This window comes from Dermacentor variabilis, chromosome 4 (assembly GCF_050947875.1).
Source record: "Dermacentor variabilis isolate Ectoservices chromosome 4, ASM5094787v1, whole genome shotgun sequence".
NCBI classification, from domain to species: Eukaryota; Metazoa; Arthropoda; class Arachnida; order Ixodida; family Ixodidae; genus Dermacentor; species Dermacentor variabilis.
Window position 1 is genome coordinate 5,558,274 of NC_134571.1, and position 23,025 is coordinate 5,581,298.

General features: G+C 44.1%; 1 protein-coding gene and 1 long non-coding RNA gene across 5 annotated transcripts; both read right to left on the minus strand.

Annotated features, from left to right (window-relative positions):
• Positions 1–2,730: 2,730 nt before the first annotated feature.
• Positions 2,731–19,757, minus strand: LOC142578605 (gem-associated protein 8-like). 3 transcript variants are annotated; one of them, XM_075688007.1, is made up of 4 exons: positions 19,413–19,757; positions 19,210–19,263; positions 12,193–12,318; positions 2,731–2,969 (listed from the first exon to the last, which is right to left on the minus strand). In XM_075688007.1, exons 1-4 carry the CDS (start codon positions 19,585–19,587, stop codon positions 2,773–2,775), a joined length of 552 nt encoding a protein of 183 aa, XP_075544122.1. In that variant the 5' UTR covers positions 19,588–19,757; the 3' UTR covers positions 2,731–2,772. The 3 variants fall into 3 exon arrangements, with proteins under 3 accessions (XP_075544122.1, XP_075544124.1, XP_075544123.1); XM_075688009.1 differs by having other exon boundaries at positions 12,193–12,313; positions 19,413–19,593; XM_075688008.1 differs by lacking the exon at positions 19,210–19,263 and having other exon boundaries at positions 19,413–19,756.
• A 579-nt stretch (positions 19,758–20,336) lies between these two features.
• LOC142578606 (uncharacterized) lies at positions 20,337–22,751 on the minus strand. Of its 2 annotated transcripts, none has more exons than XR_012827273.1 (4): positions 22,667–22,751; positions 22,435–22,540; positions 21,719–21,878; positions 20,337–20,904 (listed from the first exon to the last, which is right to left on the minus strand). It is a non-coding gene; the product is annotated as an uncharacterized LOC142578606 (long non-coding RNA). The 2 variants fall into 2 exon arrangements; XR_012827272.1 differs by having other exon boundaries at positions 22,435–22,593; positions 22,667–22,726.
• Positions 22,752–23,025: the final 274 nt, after the last annotated feature.

Genomic DNA, 23,025 nt, shown 5'->3' on the forward strand with positions numbered 1-23,025 from the left:
CCCGCGACCTCGTGCTCAGCAGCCCAACACCATAGCCACTGAGCAACCACGGCGGGTGCCCTCTAGGAAGTGTTCTCCCACAAGAATTTTTCTAATTGGTTCATGAATAGCCACAATATGAATATTCCAGTGCCGCGAACCCATGATTCCAGCCCCTTCTAGCCTCCGCAAGTGGAGGCTAGAAAAAAAAAGGCTAGAAATTCGTTCTGTGTTCTCCCATACCGGAGCTCAAGGATCACGTTGAGCTGGAGGCATCGCACGTGAGCTGTTGTGTTTGTCTCGTTTCGCGCAGTGCACGATTTTGCACGCTGTGCATGAGAACACCTGACTAGCGGTATAAGTCAGCGCTACACATATACTGAGGCTGACACAAGTGGATCACAGATCATGATTGTGCATTGGAATATGGTAGCAAATGACATAGTTTCATTTTCTGCGCATGCGACTGCACTATGAGGGAACAAGCTGACTAAACAGAAGTACATCTCTCTTGCTGCGGTGCGAAGTAAAACAAAACACAGACATTTGATATGTGTGTTTCATTATTTCCTCTAAACTTTAATACGTCGATTGAAGCAGCAGATTACACAAATAACAGATGTTGCCTTGAACATATGTCGAAATCATGTACCATAAGTGACGTCGCAACACTGCCATGTACGTAGACGCACTTGTGCGATACGCGTCAGCTCTTCGGCTGGGAGCACGGTGCCTGTGAGGACAAGGGCAAAAGACATTCGGTTTGAAATATAAGCTCTTTCCAGGGTACACTGTACGCACGGCGCTTGTCAGGTCAAAATAGCCGGACCTGGTGCGGGGCCCTTTAAGTGTATCTGCCGAAATTCTTTTTATTGATCAGAGAATGTTCATTTTCGGACGTTTTCCTCAGTTCATTCAATACAACGCACTATCCATTTCTTTGACAACAAATCTGCAGTTTTAAGATAGAGAAAAAACAACAGGAAAGTAAAAGACAAACATAAAATGTGCAACAGGGTGAAACTATATAAATTAGTTTCTCAGACACGTATTTCATTATTGCCACTTGGTCCAAAAACTCACCATAGTAAAATGTGGAAGGAATAGTGTTCATGCAGTAAAATGCACACATTTAAATACTATATATATCTTAAGATGCATAAAATAAATAAAGGAAAACGCTTGAAATCAGCACGAAATGGCTACTACTATTATGCTCAAATGCAGAGAGACAGAACATACATGGCAATATTCTTATTTGCAGAAACTGTTAACAATTTTGCTATTTGAGAATGTGGTTAACGATCATAGTCATTACTGGATTTTTTAAAATGAAGTTTGGAATTTGGTAGGTCGTTTTAGTACAAGTGCTGGTGGTTCTTGCATATTCCAGCTTTAAGTAAAAATCACACACCTGCAACAGTATAAAAAATATCGGAACAATTATGAACAGATAGCAGGCCGCTAGATTGGATTACGTGAAAAGTTAGGCACTACGATGGATCACAGAACCTACCAAAATCAATGCAAAGTACACTCGATCTCGCGGTCAATAGGTATGTGCTGTCTTGCCAAGCGACATGGTCTGCTGAGTAGGTGCCCAGGTAGACTACTTGCAGCTAGGTGCTGCTGTCCGGCCTAGTAGGCAATTTGGGTCACTGGGTATGGGCCCGGACAACTTCAGCAATGCGTATGTGGTATTCGTATATGCGCATTCTTGGCCAATCCCCTAGAATGGCTGTGCCAAGGTGACACAAGGAAAGCGCATAATAAGTTTCTTTATATAGCTACAACAAAAACCGAGAGTAATGCACGGAAAGCGTAGATGCGGAGGAAGAGAGCAGGATACCTCATTGGTTAGCGAGCGCGTGCCAGCTGTGCCATCTGACAAGTTGTTTGCAGCACTTCGGAAGCTGCAGGAGTTCTTAGCCAATAGGAAGGCTGAATGCCCCTTGAGATGTGTTCATCCGGGCCGCGTAGTCTGCTCACCGTCACGGTAATTCGCGGTATACGATGTGCACGTGCAAGAGTTCTAACATGTCACATATCACTGTAATCTATAATGTACCAAGAAAAAATAAAACTCACTAATCCCGCCAATAATCAGACAGTTGCACCCGGAGCTATATTCCGCTGCACTAGGATATTCCTGTGTATGCCTTGTGCCATCGGCAGTGCTGCAAACTATTTCTGAGACAGAGTATAGAAAAGTTTCGTTGCTGGCTGCAAGCGCCCCATCCGTAACAGATCCTTGCTTGATGGATAGCCCTTGGAATGAAGATCCAGGATTCTAGGGATAGTGGGGATTGCTATGGAGTTTCAACTAGGGCGCTGTGATTAAATGATATACCATGTCGTGGTACCATTTGGCATTATGGTTGGGAGCGAGATCGTCACTTCGCATGTGTGCTGATATGCTCCTGAGGTTTTTGTGATTCATGGATGGTGTGAGGATGTGCAGCAGGTTGCAAAAGAAAGCTAGGGTTGCTTGCTGGCGGACAAGGAAGAGCCGTTTGTAGACAAAGCCAGCATGGCTGTGTCTCAATCTTTCATTCCATTTATGTTTGCCCTTGCGTGTAGCATATCAGCTCCTTCAAAGCAACAAGATTCTGTAAAGGTGAGCACATGCTGTGATGTTCATCCAGCCTTCAATGATGGCTTCTTCATTCGCGTTCTATACAGAAAAGCAAACTCGGATGCAAATTTTGTGTGATGGCCATTCTTCACTGGCGGACATGAACACACAATACATATCCGTGTCATTTCCTGCATGACTGTCATTTAATGGCAAGGTCAGAGCTTGAGCGGGATGTTCGGCCATGGTTTGGGCTGCTGGCTGTCGGTGAAGTGTTCGAAGGAGAGCTGCATGGCAGTCTCCATGCCTCGCACTGCGGCTGCGGCAGCCGGCCCATACAGCTGCACGTGGTGCCGGCAGGAGGCTGAAGCTGTCGTTTGCCGCCACTGACACTTCTGCTCGACCCCAGAGTCACCTGCATGTAAGCCGACAAGACAGTGTTCTAGAGGCAAACTTCATTATAACAATGTTGCGTCGGACACGAAAATACCTTCGTTGTATCCGATATTCGTTATAAACATACATGCATATATTAGTGGGGGAAAAAACATAGCGATCAAGTCTATGCAAAAGAAATGCAAGCAGGGTGCCTCAGATGGGCCAGCAAAGGGTCTCCTACAGATTTTGACAACTTGTCTTGCCATGCTGACAAGGCAAACAATTAATTACATACATACACCCTGCACCGCTGCGAAGACGCAACTATGTAATCTGTGTTCGCGCGGGATCAGCAAGTTGGCTTGCTGACTGAAAACCAAACCAAGCCGCTGACCAAGACGCACATGCCACCAACAGACTTCTCGGACAAGGAGGGAACCGCACGCGAATAGGTTCTCCGCTACTGCGGCCGTCAGTCTAACTTCTGATCTCACGCTCAACAATGTCTATGAGTGCAAACATATTGACAGCTGCTTAGATTGAGCAAAATTGGATGAGCTGATTGGCTGGTTGAGCACTAGGTCACGTGAAGGCAATAGTATTGCCGCAGTGATCGTTGCAGAATATGTCCCCAGATGCTCCACCGGCCGCACTGAAACCGAGCGCCGCTTCGTGGGGAGTTGGCAACCAAATCTGAGGTTTCCTGCAAGTCAACATGACGGCAACCTCGTTTGTGGTCGTCATGTTTGCTATGGCAGTGTTTCATGAATGGAGGAAGGAAAAAACTAAGAGGGAGCGTCACATGACAATCTTGAAGCCTAGTTATAAAAAATTTTGAGGAGTGGGATGATGGGAAATAGGCCCTCACATGATAGGCAAGCAGTAGATTTAGTTGGCTCGCTTTGGTTGAGTCTGTGGAGGGATTTCAGAATATGTGCACATAGTAGGTGCAGCAAACACACGCTGAGGTTGAGTGAAGGAATTCAAGTGTGTCAAGCGGTTGAGCCTCTGTTATGTCAGTCAGGTAACACACCGAACCACCATACGGCTCGCCGCGTAAGCAAGCAGCAGACAGGCACTAAGGCTGTAGTGAATGAAGGCATCAGGTAATTAACCGGCATTGTGTCCAACAACCAACGGGGCCACCTCAAGGATGACTGGTCGTGTTTCAGGGCAGTTTCAGGGAATGAAGAAACCTTTCGCCTTGCAAGCAAACATGTGAAGGCTACCAAGCTGCCCTTCCGATGGCGATTTGTTGAGTTTGGGGGCATCTTCTGGGAAACAATGATGTCCTTGCCCCTGGAAACATGTGCAGGTGATTAAGCGAGCATGCAGGGTTCACAGCGACTCCTTTTTCGTGTGAAAAAATTTATCCCATCTTGTGCCCAATGGCCCAGCGACGGACTGGCGAGCCAGAGACCCCGGCCATGTTTTAGGCCGTGTTGGCCCATTGCGTACACCATATGCATACACCATAGTCAACTCAGTCGTTCTGCTCAATGCCTTCTGCCTCTCAACAAACCAGCGGGAACTCAATAGGCGCATCTCAACAGCGTAAGGATGTTGCACCACACAATCTTACAAAATAGTGCACATAAATCTCAAGGAAAGGCGATGACTTCGGCATTTAGAGTGCAGGGTGATGCTATTTATTTATTTCATAACGAAAGATGCGCAGCATAGTCTTTTACTAAGCAAACACGCGACAAATAACTATCCTGTGAAACACCTTGTCTTTTGTATTGGCTGGGTTCACAATAACCCAGCCGACACAAAGAGTTCCATGGATGTCCCAAAACGATCCACGTGTCCTATATCCACACATCCCATATCCACGTGTGGATTTACATGTGACGCTTTAGTCGGCAAGGTTCGAAAAGCACATCATCACGGACATGACAGATGTGGATGAGCATACAGAGTATTTTCGGCATCAGGAGACATCGTGAAACTTTGCATTAAACAAACGGGGACAAAGGAAGATACACAAGGACAAGCACTTGTCCTTGGGTATCTTTCTTTGTCCCTGTTTGTTGAGTGCAAAGTTTCACAATTAATCAATACCAACTAGGCCGGCTCACAGTGATGCATCAGGAGACGATCTGCCACATGGCCGTGTCTCCTCAGAGCAGCTGCTCTTTTTTAAGTTGATATATATATTTTAGATTATCCTACTCGGGTCCAGGCTTTTCTTTCGGCCCGCACATTAATAGTCAGCCTCCTAGATGTTCAGTTGTTCGAGTGCCCGAGAAAGATAACATTGTTTTCTGATATGTTGAAATTATAACCCGAAGGTATAAAGCCTCAAGCTCATATGGATACGCCATTGTTTGCATATTTTCTGATATCATTCACTTTGAAAACTTAAGTTGGTTGAATATCCAACTTGTGCCAGGTTGAAGGCCTTGAAGAAAGGAACTGCCAACTGCACTTCCACACAGGCACACATCTGTGGACGCACATGCGAAGCATGCGGACTGATGCCATGTTGGCTTTAGCGTTTTCGATGTCCAGAATTTTTTATGTTCTTTTTGCTGCACAATTTCATATTTACTTCATTAAATCCAATAATATTTTATATCCATGTTCGTTAGATTAAAGTTTGTCTGTACTGGTGGAAGTAATTTACACAATGTACCCATGCTGCACAGGGATTCCTGTCCTGTCTGCTATTGGCCATGGTACCTACAAGTTTTGAGCTTGGCAGCACACCAACAGACGAGTCTCATATAATTACAGGTTCGTGCTGTTGCGATACAACAGATGCTTAAGACACAGTGCAAAAAAAGACAAAGATGGGAATCTGGGCTTGGCATGAGCCGGTTTCCATCTTGGTCTCTGGCTGCGCTGCTCTTGTAAATACATAGTAATTAGTTCCTTTGTGTCTCTCCACACATAACAGTACAAAACAAAGGCCACCTTGATTAAGCAAATCAGAGAGGAATGAGCATTTGAGACTGATAAAACAAAATGAAAGGACCTGTGCATTGTTGCACAAATTTTTGCTTGAATAAATACAAATTCTATCCAGCGCTGCAGATGACACATTCTGATGACATGCATGCTCGTCTTCACTTCTGTAGATAACTGACAATCTCGCAATAAACAAGGTACTTGCTGTTGTGCACCAGAAGTTTCATGTCACATGTTCAACATAAGGCAATACAAATACTGAATAATGAGGAACATGATGCTTCCCCTCTGCTTCTTTGTGTGGCAACACATTAGTTGGGTAATATACTACCTAAAAATGGTTGCTTGTGGGTTTTATGTTGGTACAACGACAAACAGTGTGAAAATGGAACTATAAAATTAAGGGAACACAGGCACAGAACTTCCAACTAATGTTGTTTATTGCGCAGGGAGGGAAAAATATGGCACGCAGAAAAAAAAGCAGTCAATGCAACACACAGACACATCACAATATGATTACATGAATGACTGGGGGATTTTGAGTACATTTGGAAAGGAAGGGATAATCTTGCAGATATGCAGAATCTTGCCCTTCACTAGCTGCATCACGAAGGTCGTCTATGACCTCCCTTTGAACTGCAGCTGATTCTACACGGATCAGACAATGATCGCCTCACTGATTGTCCCTGGGAGCACGCTAACAACATAACACAGATAAATGGTGGTAACCTGGCTTTTCATTGCTGGTCATGTGGGTACAGCCCGAAAGTAAAGGATGTCAGCATCATCAAGAGGCATGCAGATCAGTGCACATGTGAGATCGTCAATGCCTTTATCATTGTTATGTGCGGCCCTTCATGCGTCAGCACTGTATCTATATAATTACTAGACAAGGAAATCACGTGCCTGCAAAATTAAATCCCTAAGTCCCCCCACAGCCTTTGCGTGCTTAAAAGTAATTATTTAAATTAAATTTTGGGATTTTACGTGCCCCACAACGATATGATTATGAGGCACAGTGTAGTGGAGGACTCGTGGAATAACTTTGATAACCTGGGGTGCTTCAACGTGCACCCAAATCTAATCAAAGCCCGAGTGTTCCTTGCATTTCCACCCCCATCCAAATGCAGTTGTCGTGGCCAGAATCGTAGCTGTGACCTCGAGCTTTGCAGTGCAATGCCACAGCCACTAAGCTGGGAAGGTGCATGTATCAATATGTTCATTATTTACTGTCTCCATGTTCCTCTTTCAAATCACTGATTACAGTAATCTGGCTCCCCAGTGGCTTATACAAGGAGTAGACTGTCACAGTCTTTCCATTTTGCAAACGCAACTTCACCCAGATAGATTCAGCTGTTCGTGGCTCCATTTCTAATTTATTAGAATTAACCTTCTATTTAACTAATATAAACACACCACCCCCGTGTCGATCTCTGTCTCTCTGATAAGCCGCATAATTTACGGGAAATATTTCATTCTCACTAATTTCACTGTTCAGCCACGACTCGGTTCCAAGAATGACAGTGGGATTAGTCATATGAAGGTTAGCGAAATCAACCTTATTGGTAATGCTTCTGCAATTGACAAGCAATACTTTGAGCTTGGTACCGTTGCTTCACTGTCACCCTGATTGTATTACTGAATGAAGTGCCTCATCATAAGTGTACTTCATGTTGTTGAGAAACAAAGATTCATAACAAAGGCTTGCTTTATCACCCTCTTTACAGTGCATTTTGGTGTAATCCCATAACATCTTTCTTTTCTTTTGCACAGTCTCTGGAAATCTTCCTAGACGCTAATACATGTACCCTTAAACTTCTTTGCCATAACTAGAATACTTTGCTTATTTTTATAACTGGCAAATTTAGCTATTAGTGGCCGTTTTTTCTGTGAACTAAACCTGCTTAGTCGGTGCGCCCTTTCAATGCTAACTTGCTCTATTTCTAAATGAGACCGCCACAGTTCTGACACTGTGCTTTCAGATTTGACTGCCCTCTCATGTTCATCATTATCGTTAATGCCATAGAAGACCAGATTATTATGTCTGCTCTTGTTTTCAATGTCATCAACTTTAGGCACCAGAGTGTCAATTCCGGCCCGATTCTGCTCCGCTATTATCCGGCTGTTTGAAACTGCCGACTGGAGCTCATCAATTTTATTTATCTTTGCTTCAAGCTCACCCAAGTGGCTTCTTAAGTCAGTCAGAGCAACCTGCTGTTCAGCCTGGAAGTTTTCTATGGATGACAACTTTTCTTTGATTTCTTTTTGGCCACTTAAAGGTTCCTTTAGGAGGGCAGTATCAGGGCCGGGATTCAGCACAACATTATTGCACACAAGCAATAGCAAAAGATAGAAAGCAAAACGACGAAAAAGCACAAAGTGACAACGCCTATGATAAACGCGTGTTCTATTATCTATGTGAGAAGGTACAGATGCGAAAAGCAATGGGGATGGAACCGGCAATGCAACAATGCCATAAAAGCTATAGGGTTTGCAAAGACTAACCTGCATGAAACACAGCAAAGTTGTGAATTGCACCGCCATCGCAGAGCCGGTTCCACGCCCCAGTGAGTGACTGATGTTCCAGCACTTTTGTAGCTTGAGGTGATGTATGCAGGTCGCCTAAGGTTTATTGTCCAGGAAACTAGACCTTCCAAATTTGGCGGCCTGGCATTTTCTGCTTCTAGCTTGATCATATAATTTGTTATGCCGGAACGGTCCCGGTGATGAATCTGCGCAGTCGCCATCAAGCTCGATGTTGTGACAAAGCTGTCAAGAATCGCTTCCTGCGAACACCTGTATGAAACATAGCAAAGTAGTGAATAGCACCGCCATCGCAGAGCCGGTTCTATGCCTCAGTGAGCGACTGATGTTCCACGACTGTTGTAGCTCGAGGTGATGTATGTAGGCCGCCCAAGGTTCGTTGTCCAGGAAATTGCACCTTCCGAATTTGGTGGCCTGACATTTTCTGCTTCTAGCTTGATCATTTAATTTGCTATGCCGGAACGGTCCCGGTGATGAATCTGCGCAGTCGCCATCAAGCTCGATGTTGTGACAAAGTTGTCAAGAATCGCTTCCTGCGAACACCTGTATGAAACATAGCAAAGTCGTGAATGGCACCGCCATCACAGAGCTGGTTCCATGCCTCAGTGAGCGACTGATGTTCTACTACTGTTGTAGCTCGAGGTGATGTATGTAGGTCGCCCAAGGTTCGTTGTCCAGGAAATTGCACCTTCCGAATTTGGCGGCCTGACATTTTCTGCTTCTAGCTAGATCATCTAATTTGTTATGCCGGAATGGTCCTGGTGACGAATCTGCGCAGTCGCCATCAAGCTCGATGTTGAGACAAAGTTGTCGAGAATCGCTTCCTGCGAACACCTGTATGAAACATAGCAAAGTCTTGAATGGCACCACCATTGCAGAGCCAGTTCCACGTGCCAACTTGTGCTGGCAAAAAAAGAAAGTTTCAATATAAGCCAACACGGCAAGAGATCAAGCAATCTGCAGTTTACACATGAGAAAAAAAGCAGCAAATTGCAAAATTTTACAATTTCAGAAAGCAGCATGAAACAGCAAATTTGGTCACGATCAAATTTTGCTGAAAAACTCGTACAAATGCGAAACAGAGCAAGAAGTGACATTGATGTTATTGCGCATGAGTGTGTTTAACCCTCTGAGGGTCTTTTTTTTTCCCCTCTATATGTGACCACCCAGGGTCGATTTTTTTACTGCAGATTCCAATTCTTCTTACGGACTTGTTTCGAAAAAAAAAAAAAATATGTACCGCAATTTTTTTAGGGCACGGAGCAAGAAATATTTAGGAGTGGAAACTCCGCTGTTTGCGGCGACCAGTAAAGGTCACAAGCCCGCGGATATGTTTTCATGCTGGCGGCACCTGGCGGCATGGGAAGAAATTACCGCCGTTTCGGTTGCCAGGGCAACCGGTTGAGCGTGTTGCTCCCGTTCGGCCGCGCGCGCCTGACTTCTACCACGGAGTGGCCGGAGCCGCCGAGCCGCCTGCCGGGCGCTGCTTTTTTTTTTTTTCCCGCTGCGGCTTCTACGACGTGCCGCATGGTGCCGCCACTGTATACGGTAGCGTCGGCGCATGCAACAATTGTGACTTTATCTGGTCGCCCGCGCTCGCTCGCGCTGACGGGAGTTTCACCTCCTATATGTCTTACTCCGTGCTTTAGGGTGACCGTAAAGTGAGAAAAAAATATTTTGCGTTAGTATATATGTACTCTTCATTCATGAATAACAACAATAAGAAAGGAAATAAACTTATAAGAATTAAAGATTTGATGCATTGTTATACACATAGGTCAAGGCTTTGAAAATGCGCACATGAGAATATTTCGCAAGTGTCAAATCTTCCTTCTCTTACACTAATATTTACGTCTATAGCGTAATTGAACTGCGTAGGTGCGCGCACTAAAGAAAACTGTGTGGTTGTGTGCCCGTCAAAAAAGTAAGACGTGTGACAAACTTCCGCTAATCTTCATCTTATCGCCAACCAGAGGCAAGAAGTTTTCACGAGTCTCAAAAAATAAAAAAAAAGCAACGGGAACGCATGCACGGCGGCATACTTCCTATGCGCACCCCTGTGAGCACTAAATGAGCGAGAAACAAGCTGTCACCCTTTGATCAATTAGTAATGAGATAGCCATCAGTTTTGCAAGCGCAAGAAGCCAAAACCACCCGCGAAACAAAACCCAAACCGCCGCCCACCCGCGCGCAGTAGTATATAGACGCGCGGGAGCAAACTAGCTCTAAAACAAACCATGTAACGAAAACCAAGAGAGGGAGGCGCGTGAAAAAAATTCGCCATATTCCCACATAGTGGCAGCACATGACAGAAAAGAATAAGTTAGGAAATTGGCGCGCTTCTTAAACGTACAGACGGCGCCGTAAATATACAATGTCGACCATTTTGGACTTGTTCGCGACGCCGTATATTTATGTCATTGACCCTGAAAGATTTAACAGGCGTGGTAAGTAATGATATGAAAAGCATAGTTGGTTCGAGGATGTGGCACATGCCATTGTTCGCGTGATCGTGTGCTGTATTCTGTTCGGTTTCTAACAAGCTGTGTTAAGGACATAATGTATGACTGGTTTTGTTTCTCACCTTTACAATAGGCTCATGACAGCCTGAAGTCTAACAGAGAGTGCAGCGTGAGTAATTTCAGCTGTTTTCTTGCAAGGAAATCTATGTGATCAGTCCATGACACATCGCTATCAAATAACACACCTAACATTTTTGCAGACCGAACAAGGTCCGTTCTTGAAAAGCCTATTGAAAAGTCAGCCTCTAAGTTCACACGTTTATTTTTGGCTTGAGATAAAAAGCTTTGGTTTCAATTCATAATCATAATCATGAATAATTTCATAATCTTTCCTGCACCTTGTGGGATTCGGCATAAATTATTTGCCATAATAAATCACTTGCTCTCTCCTGCAGTTTTCCAAACATTTGTTTTGCCTTAGGCAACGTCAGCAATGAAGTTTAACAGCCCAGAGATACCAGACCTATGCTATGCACACACTTCATAATTTTCTAGAAAAGTGTTTCGCCCTGTGCTGTAACCATTCCTTTGTCGTCTGGCAGATTTGTTAGACCTTGAAGGGTTACCATAAATGCACCCTGGAAAGCGATAGGCACCTCCTCAAATGAGAGGAACCGACGAGTTGAAGCCCAGAGCTCATGTCACACCCATTCCAGTATGTTGCTCACTTTCAAGAAAAGGTGCCACTTAAATAATGTGTAGCAGTTTGCTGTGTGGAACCTTGTAAAAAACTTTAGACTAATCTAAGGAATCAGCTTTGAGCTGAAGCAGCTTTGAATAGGAATAGTTAGCATGTATTCAATTTTATTAGAAACTGAGTATTTACCCACTGCTACTAATTAACAACTGCACTAAAGAATTTTCTAATTAGTCATTTTGTATAAGTTGAATTGTAATCATTCTTTAACTGCAAAAACAAGGGGAATCTCTACCTCATGCTTATTTATTTTTTTCTATTTACAAATATTGCTGTCTCTATTTCGAGACATAGCAGGAATGGGTACAGGTATTAGTACATACAAAAGAAATGACACTAGAAAAGAACAAATCAACAGGTGATATGATTATGGGTCATATAGCAGGAGTGGGTACAGATTTTAGTATATACAAATCTTTGAATTGCAATAATGCAATTGCAATAATGCAAATGCAATAATGCAGAATTGGAAAGATAATGGATCAGCAGTGGGCAAGAGAAAAAAAAAGTGCTAGATTGTATGCAACGATCCATGAAATGCCAACGAACCTTGCTTTAAGGTTACAACAATGTGGGGTACTCACCAAGACTTTTACGATGCCGTGCACTGTGCTCAAAGAAAGCAATCAGCTCTTCAGTCACTGGCATCTCAAAGTCACCATCCTCAGGAGTCTCAAAGTGATCATCCTGCCCTGTTTGCGAAGCCTGCACTAAAAACAACAAAGTATAAGAGCACAACAGTTGTGCGCAGTTGGGAAGGCAAGTGGCAGTCTGCATACTACTTGGGCAGCCATCCCACATTCCACAACTGCTGTTTGCTACATCATTAATTCAGCCAACTCATGAAAGTGTCTCCAAACAGCCTTTGCTCTTTCTCCTGCAATTTTCCCCAATCATTGTACTGCACTTCAAACATCTGGCCATGACTTGCACACAATGGCGGAATTAACTGTGCATTTATGCAAGCATATAGCACTTTTCTTCAGTGCTTTACGAATACCTAACACTGACTAGAGCAGTGCATCTGAAACAGATCTCAGCCGAAGAAAATGCCAGTAACAAATTTTCGCCACTGAAAAAGCAAGTCCGGTGGTACTTTTGTGTACAAATTAATGAGCGAAACCGTCTCCACTGAAAACACCAAGAAGAATGATGTACCAAATGTGCGACTGCACTAAGTTCAGCTCAATATGCACATTATTATTTGCGATACTGCCATTATCAGTGAGACCAAAGCAGGTGGGCATTGTATTAGACAGCTTTACAAAAAGGAGCAAACAGGTCATCACATCTGAGAAGCCTTTCCCTGAGACACAGGTGATGAGACAGCCCCCCCTTCTGCCTATGAACATTACAACTCACTGGTGTTCATACTTGCTTCCACTGACACTGAGCACCCACTGACGTTCATACACATGTCCAGTCATACTAACCTCCCTTCGTTACTCACCGATGCTACATCACCCATCTTTGAAATCAGCCTGGAGTGAGTACGAATCAGTGGACTTGCGAGTATGCCAAACTATGGCTATAAATGAATATTGGCAACAGTTTGCCACTTTCCAGTCAGAGTGACCAAGTACCATTGTCATAAAGGTCAAGACAGCTTAACTCAATTAGTTTTGCACTAGTCACCCCTTCTAAAGAATTAGTAATAAACAGGACCCATAATAGTGTCGTTACAGGTGTTGATTAAATAAGTGCTGTACCTCCCAAGTATGTTAAGAGTCTTATCTCCCAAACCATAGCTTGTACTATCTGCTGCATGTACATAATACTGCATTTTCCCTTCCAACCTTAAGCTAACCTGCATATGCCTTGTACGTAAGGGTGGCATTCATAATCCTGCATCAAATTATAGGGCTGTATCTGCATTACCAAGAACACCCAGGTATTGGAATGCGCCATAAATTTACAGCATAAAGAAATTTCTTGCTAAGTACCAAGTGATAAACAACACTTAATATGATTTTAAAAGCCAAATACACAGAATTGGCCATGTTAAATTTAATATAGGAAACACAGTGGCTGGGGTTTGTGTCACATTATCAATCACTGGCCCAGAGTTTCATGTTGGCATGTAGTAGTGGCCAACACACCAGCATGCCTGGGCATACAAAGACAACATTTATAGTGACTGCACCAATGAACTTTTTCTCCTCTGTCTGTAACTTTAATGCTCTACGGTACCCTCCGCAACCATCAAAAACTCGATCACAGACCAAAGTTTGTCCACAGACAAAAAATTATGCTAATGCACATTCTGAAGTCCGTCTGAAGGGATGCTATGTCTAAGTTTATCAATGCTCCTGCTTATATTACTGCAAGTGATTACGAAAGGTGGTTGCACAAGTTGTTTAAGTAACTCATTTGTTTCTCACTGATGATACTCAGCAGCAAATACCCAGTGCCGAAGTTGTCATTTAAGGTTTCATGCTCCTCGTCTCAAAATAGTAGCAAATTAATTTGGGGGGACTGGCCAAGAATAGGCACACAGTCCAAGTTGTCTACTCGGCAAGGACAGCTGCCAGCACATAACCAGTGGTCCCAGTTGTATGTTTGTGTATGTATGCGCACACACGCACACAGTGTGTCTGTAAAGTCATGGTGCACTTTCGATTAGTCACAGGAAATCAACGAAACAAGATATAAATGTGATATTTTCACCAAATAAAAGGAAAACTCTCCAAGTTTCATACCTGCTCAGTGCAGTTCGATTAGCTCTCCCATATAGCCTCTACAGACTTGTCACTTACCGATGGCCTACCAGAACGGGGTTTGTCCAACAAACTGCGTAGCCTTCAACTGCTTAACCCACTGATTAATGTTATTACTCGACAGACATGCTGAGCTCCTGCTACCAAATTTTGGCAGGGAATGTTGACACATTGTTAAAGGCACTACTGTTGCTTACTTCGACGAATTCACCCCAATACAAGACCACCTCTTAGTGGAGCATGCGGTGTCCACTGTGCCTAGGCCTGCACCTGTGGTTGATGTCAGTCAAACTTTATCGCCCGTCAAATACAACAGCCTTCTTGAGCTCGTCAATCAGTTTCACAGCTGCGTCTCACCTGCATGAAAAGTTTGCCACATGTTGCCCACCAAGCACCGCATTATCACCGAAGCTGACGCAAGACCCACTCGATAGAATCTTTACCGTGTATCACCACAGTGTACGAGGCAATAAAAAGAAAAGTGAAGACAATGCTCAAGGATGGGGTTATTCGGCCATCCTTCGGCACCACCTGTCGTATTGGTAAAAAAGAAGGGTGGTAGCTGCACTTCTGCGTCAGTTATTGAAAACTCGACGAGATCCCAAGAAAGATGTTTATCCACTACCGTGTATCGATGATTCACTGGACAGGCTATGAAACGCATGTTACTTTTCGTCGATGGTCTTGAAAAGTGGCTACTGGCGAAACGAAGTTGATGAGAGAGATTGTGAAAAGACTGCATTTGTGATGCCCGACGAACTTTATGTATTTCAGGTGCTTCCCTTCGGTTTGTATTCTGCGCCAGCAACATTTCAACGGCTAATGGACCTGGTACTCTCAGGCCTCAAATGGCAAACCTGCCTGGTATATCATGACGATGCGATTGTTTTTTCCGCCACGTTCGAAGAGCACTTACGAAGACTGAAGACGGTCTTTGAAGCAATACGCTCAGCTGGTCTAACTTTGAACCCTGAAAAGCGCCATTTTGGTTTTGAAGAACCTCAATTCATCGATCCCATCGTTAGTCATCAAGGTGTCCAACATGTCCCTGATAAAATTGCTGCCATCACTAATTTCCCAATGCCATCTCATAAAAAGGCGGTGCGATGTTTTCTGGGCCTTTGCGCCTACTACCGGCAGTTTATTTATAATTTTTTTTGCATTGCGTGGCCATTAACACATCTCACCAGAGAAGATGTATTCATGACTACTATAGAGACGACAGTGGTTGCAGGGAAACTGGATAAATTTAAGTTCAACGTACATGACGGTACATTTCTGCTATTTCTGAAAAATAAACACCATTGAAGTATGTCAAGTGGACAACTTAAGCTGGGTGTGCAGAAGCAGACCCACATTGATTAAAGCGCACCGCAGGGTCTAAGTGATACTACCGAAACGGTCGCACGTCAACACTTCGGTGCCTGCTGCAGTAGCTTTGCAGCTATGGCATTGGACGAAGTCGTGGATTAGATCCCGACTGCGACAGCTGCATTTAAATGGGGGCGAAATAAAAAAAACTCTCATGCACTTAGATTTAGGGACATCTTAAAAAACACCACGGTGTCAAAATTAATCTGGAGCCTTCCACTGCGATGTGCCTCATAGTCTGATTGTGGTTTTGGCATGTACAGCCCCATAATTCAATTAAAGTTTAATGCTTCTGCCATGGTGCGATGTGCCATGTGAGGAAATGAATACGCTCAACTATTTCAGAGGTTATGGAGTAAGGTGCACAACAACGGCTCAAGCAAACACCTCTTCCTGTGTGTTACGTGTACAATGAAGACAAACAGCAGTGGTGCACACAATGTAACATTCAACATAAACTCAGCACTCTCGTCTTGCACTAAACATTGAAGAAATGAAACACTCACCATCAACATCACCGTTAACTATCTTCAATCAAAGCAAACAGCACAGAAAGCTTCACTTACACTGATTCCCACAGCGTATGGGATCTGCATAATATCTTTAAACTTTGTGCTGCTCTCGGATGGATGAGAATCTTTCCCTTTAGTGAAGATTCATCATCATCATCATCATCAGCCTGGTTACGCCCACTGCAGGGCAAAGGCCTCTCTCATACTTCTCCAACAACCCCGGTCATGTACTAATTGTGGCCATGCCGTGCCTGCAAACTTCTTAATCTCATCCGCCCACCTAACTTTCTGCCGCCCCCTGCTACGCTTCCCTTCCCTTGGGATCCAGTCCGTAACCCTTAATGACCATCGGTGTCTTCCCTCCTCATTACATGTCCTGCCCATGCCCATTTCTTTTTCTTGATTTCAACTAAGATGTCATTAACTCGCGTTTGTTCCCTCACCTAATCTGCTCTTGTCTTATCCCTTAACGTTACACCTATCATTTTTCTTTCCATAGCTCGTTGCGTCGTCCTCAATTTGAGTAGAACCCTTTTCGTAAGCCTCCAGGTTTCTGCCCCGTAGGTGAGTACTGGTAAGACACAGCTATTATATACTTTTCTCTTGAGGGATAATGGCAACCTGCTGTTCATGATCTGAGAATGCCTGCCAAACGCACCCCAGCCCATTCTTATTCTTCTGATTATTTCCGTCTCATGATCTGGATCCGCCGTCACTACCTGCCCTAAGTAGATGTATTCCCTTACGACTTCCAGTGCCTCGCTGCCTATTGTAAATTGCTGTTCTCTTCCGAGACTGTTAAGCATTACTTTAGTTTTCTGCAGATTAATTTTTAAACCCACTCTTCTGCTTTGCCTCTCCAGGTCAGTGAGCATGCATTGCAATTGGTCCCCTGAGTTACTAAGCAAGGCAATATCATCAGCGAATCGCAAGTTACTAGGGTATTCTCCATTAACTTTTATCCCCAATTCTTCCCAATCCAGGTCTCTGAATACCTCCTGTAAACACGCTGTGAATAGCATTGGAGATATCGTATCTCCCTGCCTGACGCCTTTCTTTATTGGGATTTTGTTGCTTGCTTTATGGAGGACTACGGTGGCTGTGGAGCCGCTATATATATCTTCCAGTATTTTTACATATGGCTCATCTACACCCTGATTCCGTAATGCCTCCATGACTGCTGAGGTTTCGACTGAATCAAACGCTTTCTCGTAATCAATGAAAGCTATATATAAGGGTTGGTTATATTCTGCGCATTTCTCTATCACTTGACTGATAGTGTGAATATGGTCTATTGTTGAGTAGCCTTTACGGAATCCTGCCTGGTCCTTTGGTTGACAGAAGTCTAAGGTGTTCGTGATTCTATTTGCAATTACCTTAGTAAATACTTTGTAGGCAACGGACAGTAAGCTGATCGGTCTATAATTTTTCAAGTCTTTGGCGTCCCCTTTCTTGAAGATTCAAGATTCAAGATTTTGCAAATGCCCATTACACCCAAGTAGCTTGATAGGCATGAAGGGAAACACAACAAAGGAAAGCCAGTCATCTTACGAACGATTCCCAGGTGTACTGAGACTTGAGAATTTTCTCGAAGGTGCCTAGTCTTCTGCTGCCGCATACTGCTCAGGTCATGGCGAAAAGCCATTGCTTGGTCACTTTTCTGTGTTGTCAACCAATCTTCCACTATCACCTGGAATTTTCTGCAACGTCCCAGCATTGCGAGTTCTAGCTGTAGCGGAAACAAAGGATGTCAAGCTGAGCTGCTTAACTGGCAAACAAGGCGTGACACGAAGGACCGGTGTTGCGCGCTACAAAGATGCATTGATGCCCAAGCAGTGAAACACCATCTTGGAAAGGAGGTTAGGCATTGTTTTGACCCTCAGGGCGCCAAAAGGGCAGATGAAAGGAAGACGCAGTGCAAGTGAGGGAAGGATATGACTCATCCTAATCAATGGCATTCATGACCACAGGATGCAACATGGAGCCCAACTGCAGAGAACACTGCCCGACGATCTACCCCCACTACTCTGGCAAAGATTGTCTAGTTTGTTTTCACAAAATTTATTCAAAAGGTTAAACTGCAAGCAAAAAGCAAACTCTAGGGAGGGGGAAGCATGCCACCCAAAATATTCATTGTATGTCATCATAATATCTAGTGTTACTTCATTTTGGTCCTTATTGTTAAAATGTTTTCAAGTATTGAAAATTAAATTCTGGTGTTTTATGTGTCAGAACCACAATATGATAATGGGTATGCCGTAGCAGGAAACTACAGATTAATTTTTACCACCTCTCTGGGGCTCTTTGACCTGCACCCAGTGCACAGTACACGGCTGCTCTTGCATTTTGCCCCTTTGCAAGTATCTTGCGACTCGTCTTGTAATAGCAAATGTGTACATCTGAAATCATGTCAAGTGAGAGTGCGAGGTCACCCTTCCGGCACCAGCAAGGATCCAGTTTTAAGAAACCGTATCGAGATGCGGGGACAGCACATACCATTGAGCAGATGGAACGAAGATTGCCTCATTAAGTTTGAAGTATTTTGTGTGCACGTAATGTGCTCAGCCTGAGAGGGTATTCCGTAAGAGTCCACCTGGTGGACTGTCCATTTCGGCCGCTGCTGATTGGATGCAGCTGTAGGAGAGGAGATGAGCGGCCCTAGCCAATCAGCAGCAGCCGAAATGGACAGTCCACTAGGTGGACTCTTACAAAATACCCGCCCCTGCTTTCATTTTGTTGTGCCATTGTGTTCACTGATTTGGATTACCTTTTGTACTGCACAACCAATCTTTTCCTTTTGTAATTTATTCGTACGCGAATATTTATGCTATGGTGGGTCGCGTTCCAAGATGTGTTATGTGGCTCGTGCCTTTATGTAATACCCTCCTCGTGACGGGAGGTGTTTTAACATTTTTAGATTTACAAGAAATACGAAGCTCCCAGCATCGCCAATTCCCGTCGCCAAGTGCATACAGTAGTAGTGAAACTGCATGACACTTACATGTGCACAGTTCTTGGCAAGTTTGAAGGGGCCTCCTCTCAATATAGGTGTTACCTAACATGGAAAATTATGGGGGGGGGGGGGAAAGAAAGCACCATTTAAATGCGCCACTCTTCGCAAAATTAAAGCGGCAAACGCTCCAGACGTTACTTCAATGCTGTTAAGCGGTGTCTTGACGATTCTATGTTCAGTTTGAGACTCACAATCACTCGACGCTGCGCTTTGGGCGGCGACATCACGCAAAAGTTGCTGGTGATGTTGAAACCAGTTCAGTGTGTTGTGATAGTGATGCCAGTAGCGCTTGAACAGTGGATTCTGGTACCATCGACCCCGCATGCATGACTCAGACTCAGTATTGAGTGATGCGTAAGGTCGCATGTCGACTACGCGCACTAGAAGAAAAAACGACGCAAACACACGACGAAGCAGTTCCAATCACTTACTTGTACCATTAAACCAAAACCGCCTAAATCAGAATGCATAGAGCCTATGTAACTGCATACCATAGAATAAAGTGCATACGCCAATTCAAAAGTACAAAAAGAAATCAGATCAGGGTTGCCAGATTGCTCCAACCACAGGTAGCCAAATTGGCCTCCGCAGTAGCCCAAATGTAGGCAAAAGTGAAACTTTTTGGTAGCCCAAAAGTAGCCAAAAAGCTTTGTCTTCTTGTGAAGTCATTTCTTAAGCATATTAAATTAATTTTCCGCAAGGTTACCTCTATATTAGTTTTCTCACGCTTGATCACTCATGACCTCCGCGCGCATCCTCACGGGGGAAAACAGATGATACACAAGCGCAAGAAGTGCAAAAACGCTGGCATGCAGGTAAATTCATGATAAGGCAAATGCGGTCTTCATTGCAAATGCACTGTTTTATTTTTCCCTGAGCACCAAAAAATCACGAAAAGAACGACACACAAATAGCACCGCGCTCTAAACACGCTAAGCAATGCCATGCATTCATCCCAAGCAACAAAAAGACCGTGGCAAAAAGTCGGCCCGACGTCTCCGGCCGACTGCAAAACGGTTGGCCCGACCTCGGCAACCAAGGGCGGCCCAGCTTTGGGGATTGACATTGGCCTAACGTCGGCCGATCGTCGGCAATCGATGTAGGCCCGACCACTGTGGCCGACTTGGCCGACGGCGTCCCATACGAGGGCCTACCAAGGCTTTAGGTTCGTAGTCAGTCGGCCAGCCGTAGGGCCATTCTATTTGGCCAACGCAGCCGAGCGCTTGCCACACGCGGGCCAGCCATGGCCCTGACGACAATAATGGTCGGCATTGCACCGGCCCGGTGCTGAAAGCCGACGTTGCTTTTGACGCCCCGAATAATCGTAGCTTTTGCATCATGCATTTACAACAGCATGTGCATCATGCATCATGCTTGTGTGGTGGCCGTCATAGAAGTACCACACGAAAGCGAACGCTTTTTTGTACTTTTCATGCCACATAAATGCCAGGCAAAAGATTCTGATACAGGTCTTTATTTCTTGTAATTGTCTTAAATTGGATATGTACACCGACACGTTCACAAGTTTCAAACACTAGTTCATATTTGGTGGGCTTGAAGCAGGGTCACGGCGCCTTCTTTCATTCCGGCCTCCATCCCTGTCAGCTGCTCCAACCAACCAGCGTTTTGCGACTCTAGCCACTGATGCTAGTGAAGCGTCAGGGAACGTGCTCCTCACAAATGCTGCAAAAAAGCGGCACATATAAGAAAGCTGCCCCCGCTTTATAGTTCAGTTGGTGAGTCGCATTCCATTTGAAGAAGTGAAACAATCAAAAAGATCATAAGTCAGATATTCACGAAACATTAAAGAAACGACAACAAAGCAATATTAGTGACGTGCAAATCAGTATCGAAGCTGTCAGGAAGAGTGGCTGGACGACACAAATCGTGTAAGTACCGGATAGTTGGTAATTTATATGTCGTTAGCAATAGCGGGAACTGAACACGGAACCATAGCAAAACACGCATACACAGTGGCTACTGTGTCTATAGGTAGCGCGGCTATTTACACCACGATAGGTCTTGTTGCTTCCCGTGAGCACTGTATGAAACAGCCGAGTTGAAACGCTGAGACAAAGAACGCGCCGGAGCCCGGAGCGCGCCAAGCGGCACAAGGAGGTGAATAGGTAAATGTGGAGAGGCAAGAGGGGAAGCTTATGGCATGATACATATACTTGCTGACATGATGGCAACGATGATAGGTCTATGTTTTGCAGAAAACAGTTAGCATACATGGGTTAAAGCAGAAACAGCATATACAGCATATATTATATGGTGAAGCAAAACAAACTCCTCAAAAGCAGTGGCAAAATATGGACGCCGCAAGTAGAACTCACTTATTACGGCATTATTTTATTAAAGAAAATGCTAATACTGGACGCAGCAAGATGCAATAAGCAGCAGCTTGTTTGAATGAAGAAAAAAAAACTAAGCATGCAGTTGGTACCGATGTTCGCAACGTGCACTAGAAAGCTGATTGTTATGCCATATTTCTTACTTATATTCGTGATGGCCATGAGCTTCACGAAGGCGTGCTTCCTCCCCTGCGACCCTTTCCAGCTGAACTGCAGTGCAGCTTCATTTGTAAGTATGCCCTGCAGAATAGTGCTCACGGCACGACCGGTGTCCGTTCCTCCGTATCTGGAAAAAAAGTTCACCTGCACGAACCAGCGCACGTAGAGTTAAACCAGACATCCAAATACGTGGTTATCGTGGTCTGTAAAAAATAATGGCCAGGATAAGAAACGCTCTCGTTTTAAATGTTTTAACCACATAAAACAAATATATCTAGAAACAACGTTCTATGACAGAATGGCATATGGCTGCGGTATTGTATGAATGACAAAATGAAAATCAACCAAATATTAAACATGAATACATAGTTTCTCTAAAAAGAAAACACAGCATGTTATTCACCATCTGTTCCATGCGGGAATCTGAAGCTAAGTATTCCTCTAAGATACGCTTTAGAGCCGCCCAAGGAAACATGAGGACAGGAAGGATAGGTTTACCGACTTTGGTCGGAATATCAGTGAAAAAAAAACCATCCAGGCAGCGCGATAAATGAATACAACACACAGTTGCACAAACAAAATAGCACGCAGACTGCCACGAGACAAATGTATAGGTATACATAACGTCGAGACCGCGGTGACAAAGTATTACACGTAAACTACGAAAAGGCAACAAAAGAAAAATTGAGGAAGAACTTACATATGGGCTATCCGCAGGGTTTCACATACGTGTCTTCTTGTCTGATGTTCCTAGATCTACTCTAGTCCACATGCGGTGAAGCGCGCCACACACAATCCATTCTTACCTGCAATGCACCAGACGTATATCATACAGGTATTTACAGTTATGTTTTTTCATCTGTGGGAAGGAACGAAAGCAACTTCTAATTAATTATGACTTTTCCGCAATAATAACCAGACGAGCGTCTTACCCGATTTCTTCCCGAATGGTGATAACAGTTCCGAGCGTAGCAGGTCATTCGCACACTGTGCTTCAATTTTGTCGTTCCAGTGTTTCCTAGAGAAAAATTGACGAGAATACAAGACGAAAAAATAATATTCGAAATATATACATGAAAGTACGTCTCACATTTCCCTGTCCCAACTGTCGAACGCTTGATCCGTTCTCATGTAAAGCCTCTTTTTTTTTCTTCCTGTCAGAAAAAATAAGCCCGAAAAACAAGGAGTTTATCATACGTTGCAAAACCATTTACACAATACAAAGCGACCTTTGTTCACTTGAAAAAGACAGTCATGCATTACACAACGTGAAATTAAAATGCCACTTACG

Bases quoted from the DNA above. Each gene is read 5' to 3' on its own strand.
- LOC142578605 (XM_075688007.1), bottom strand. From the start codon at position 19,587: ATGCGACCTTACGCATCACTCAATACTGAGTCTGAGTCATGCATGCGG. The intron at 12,319-19,209 runs GTAAGTGTCATG...TGTTGTTTTTAG, and splicing joins TTGCCAAGAACTGTGCACAT to TGCAGGCTTCGCAAACAGGG. The intron at 2,970-12,192 runs GTGAGTACCCCA...GCTTACATGCAG, and splicing joins ACGGCATCGTAAAAGTCTTG to GTGACTCTGGGGTCGAGCAG.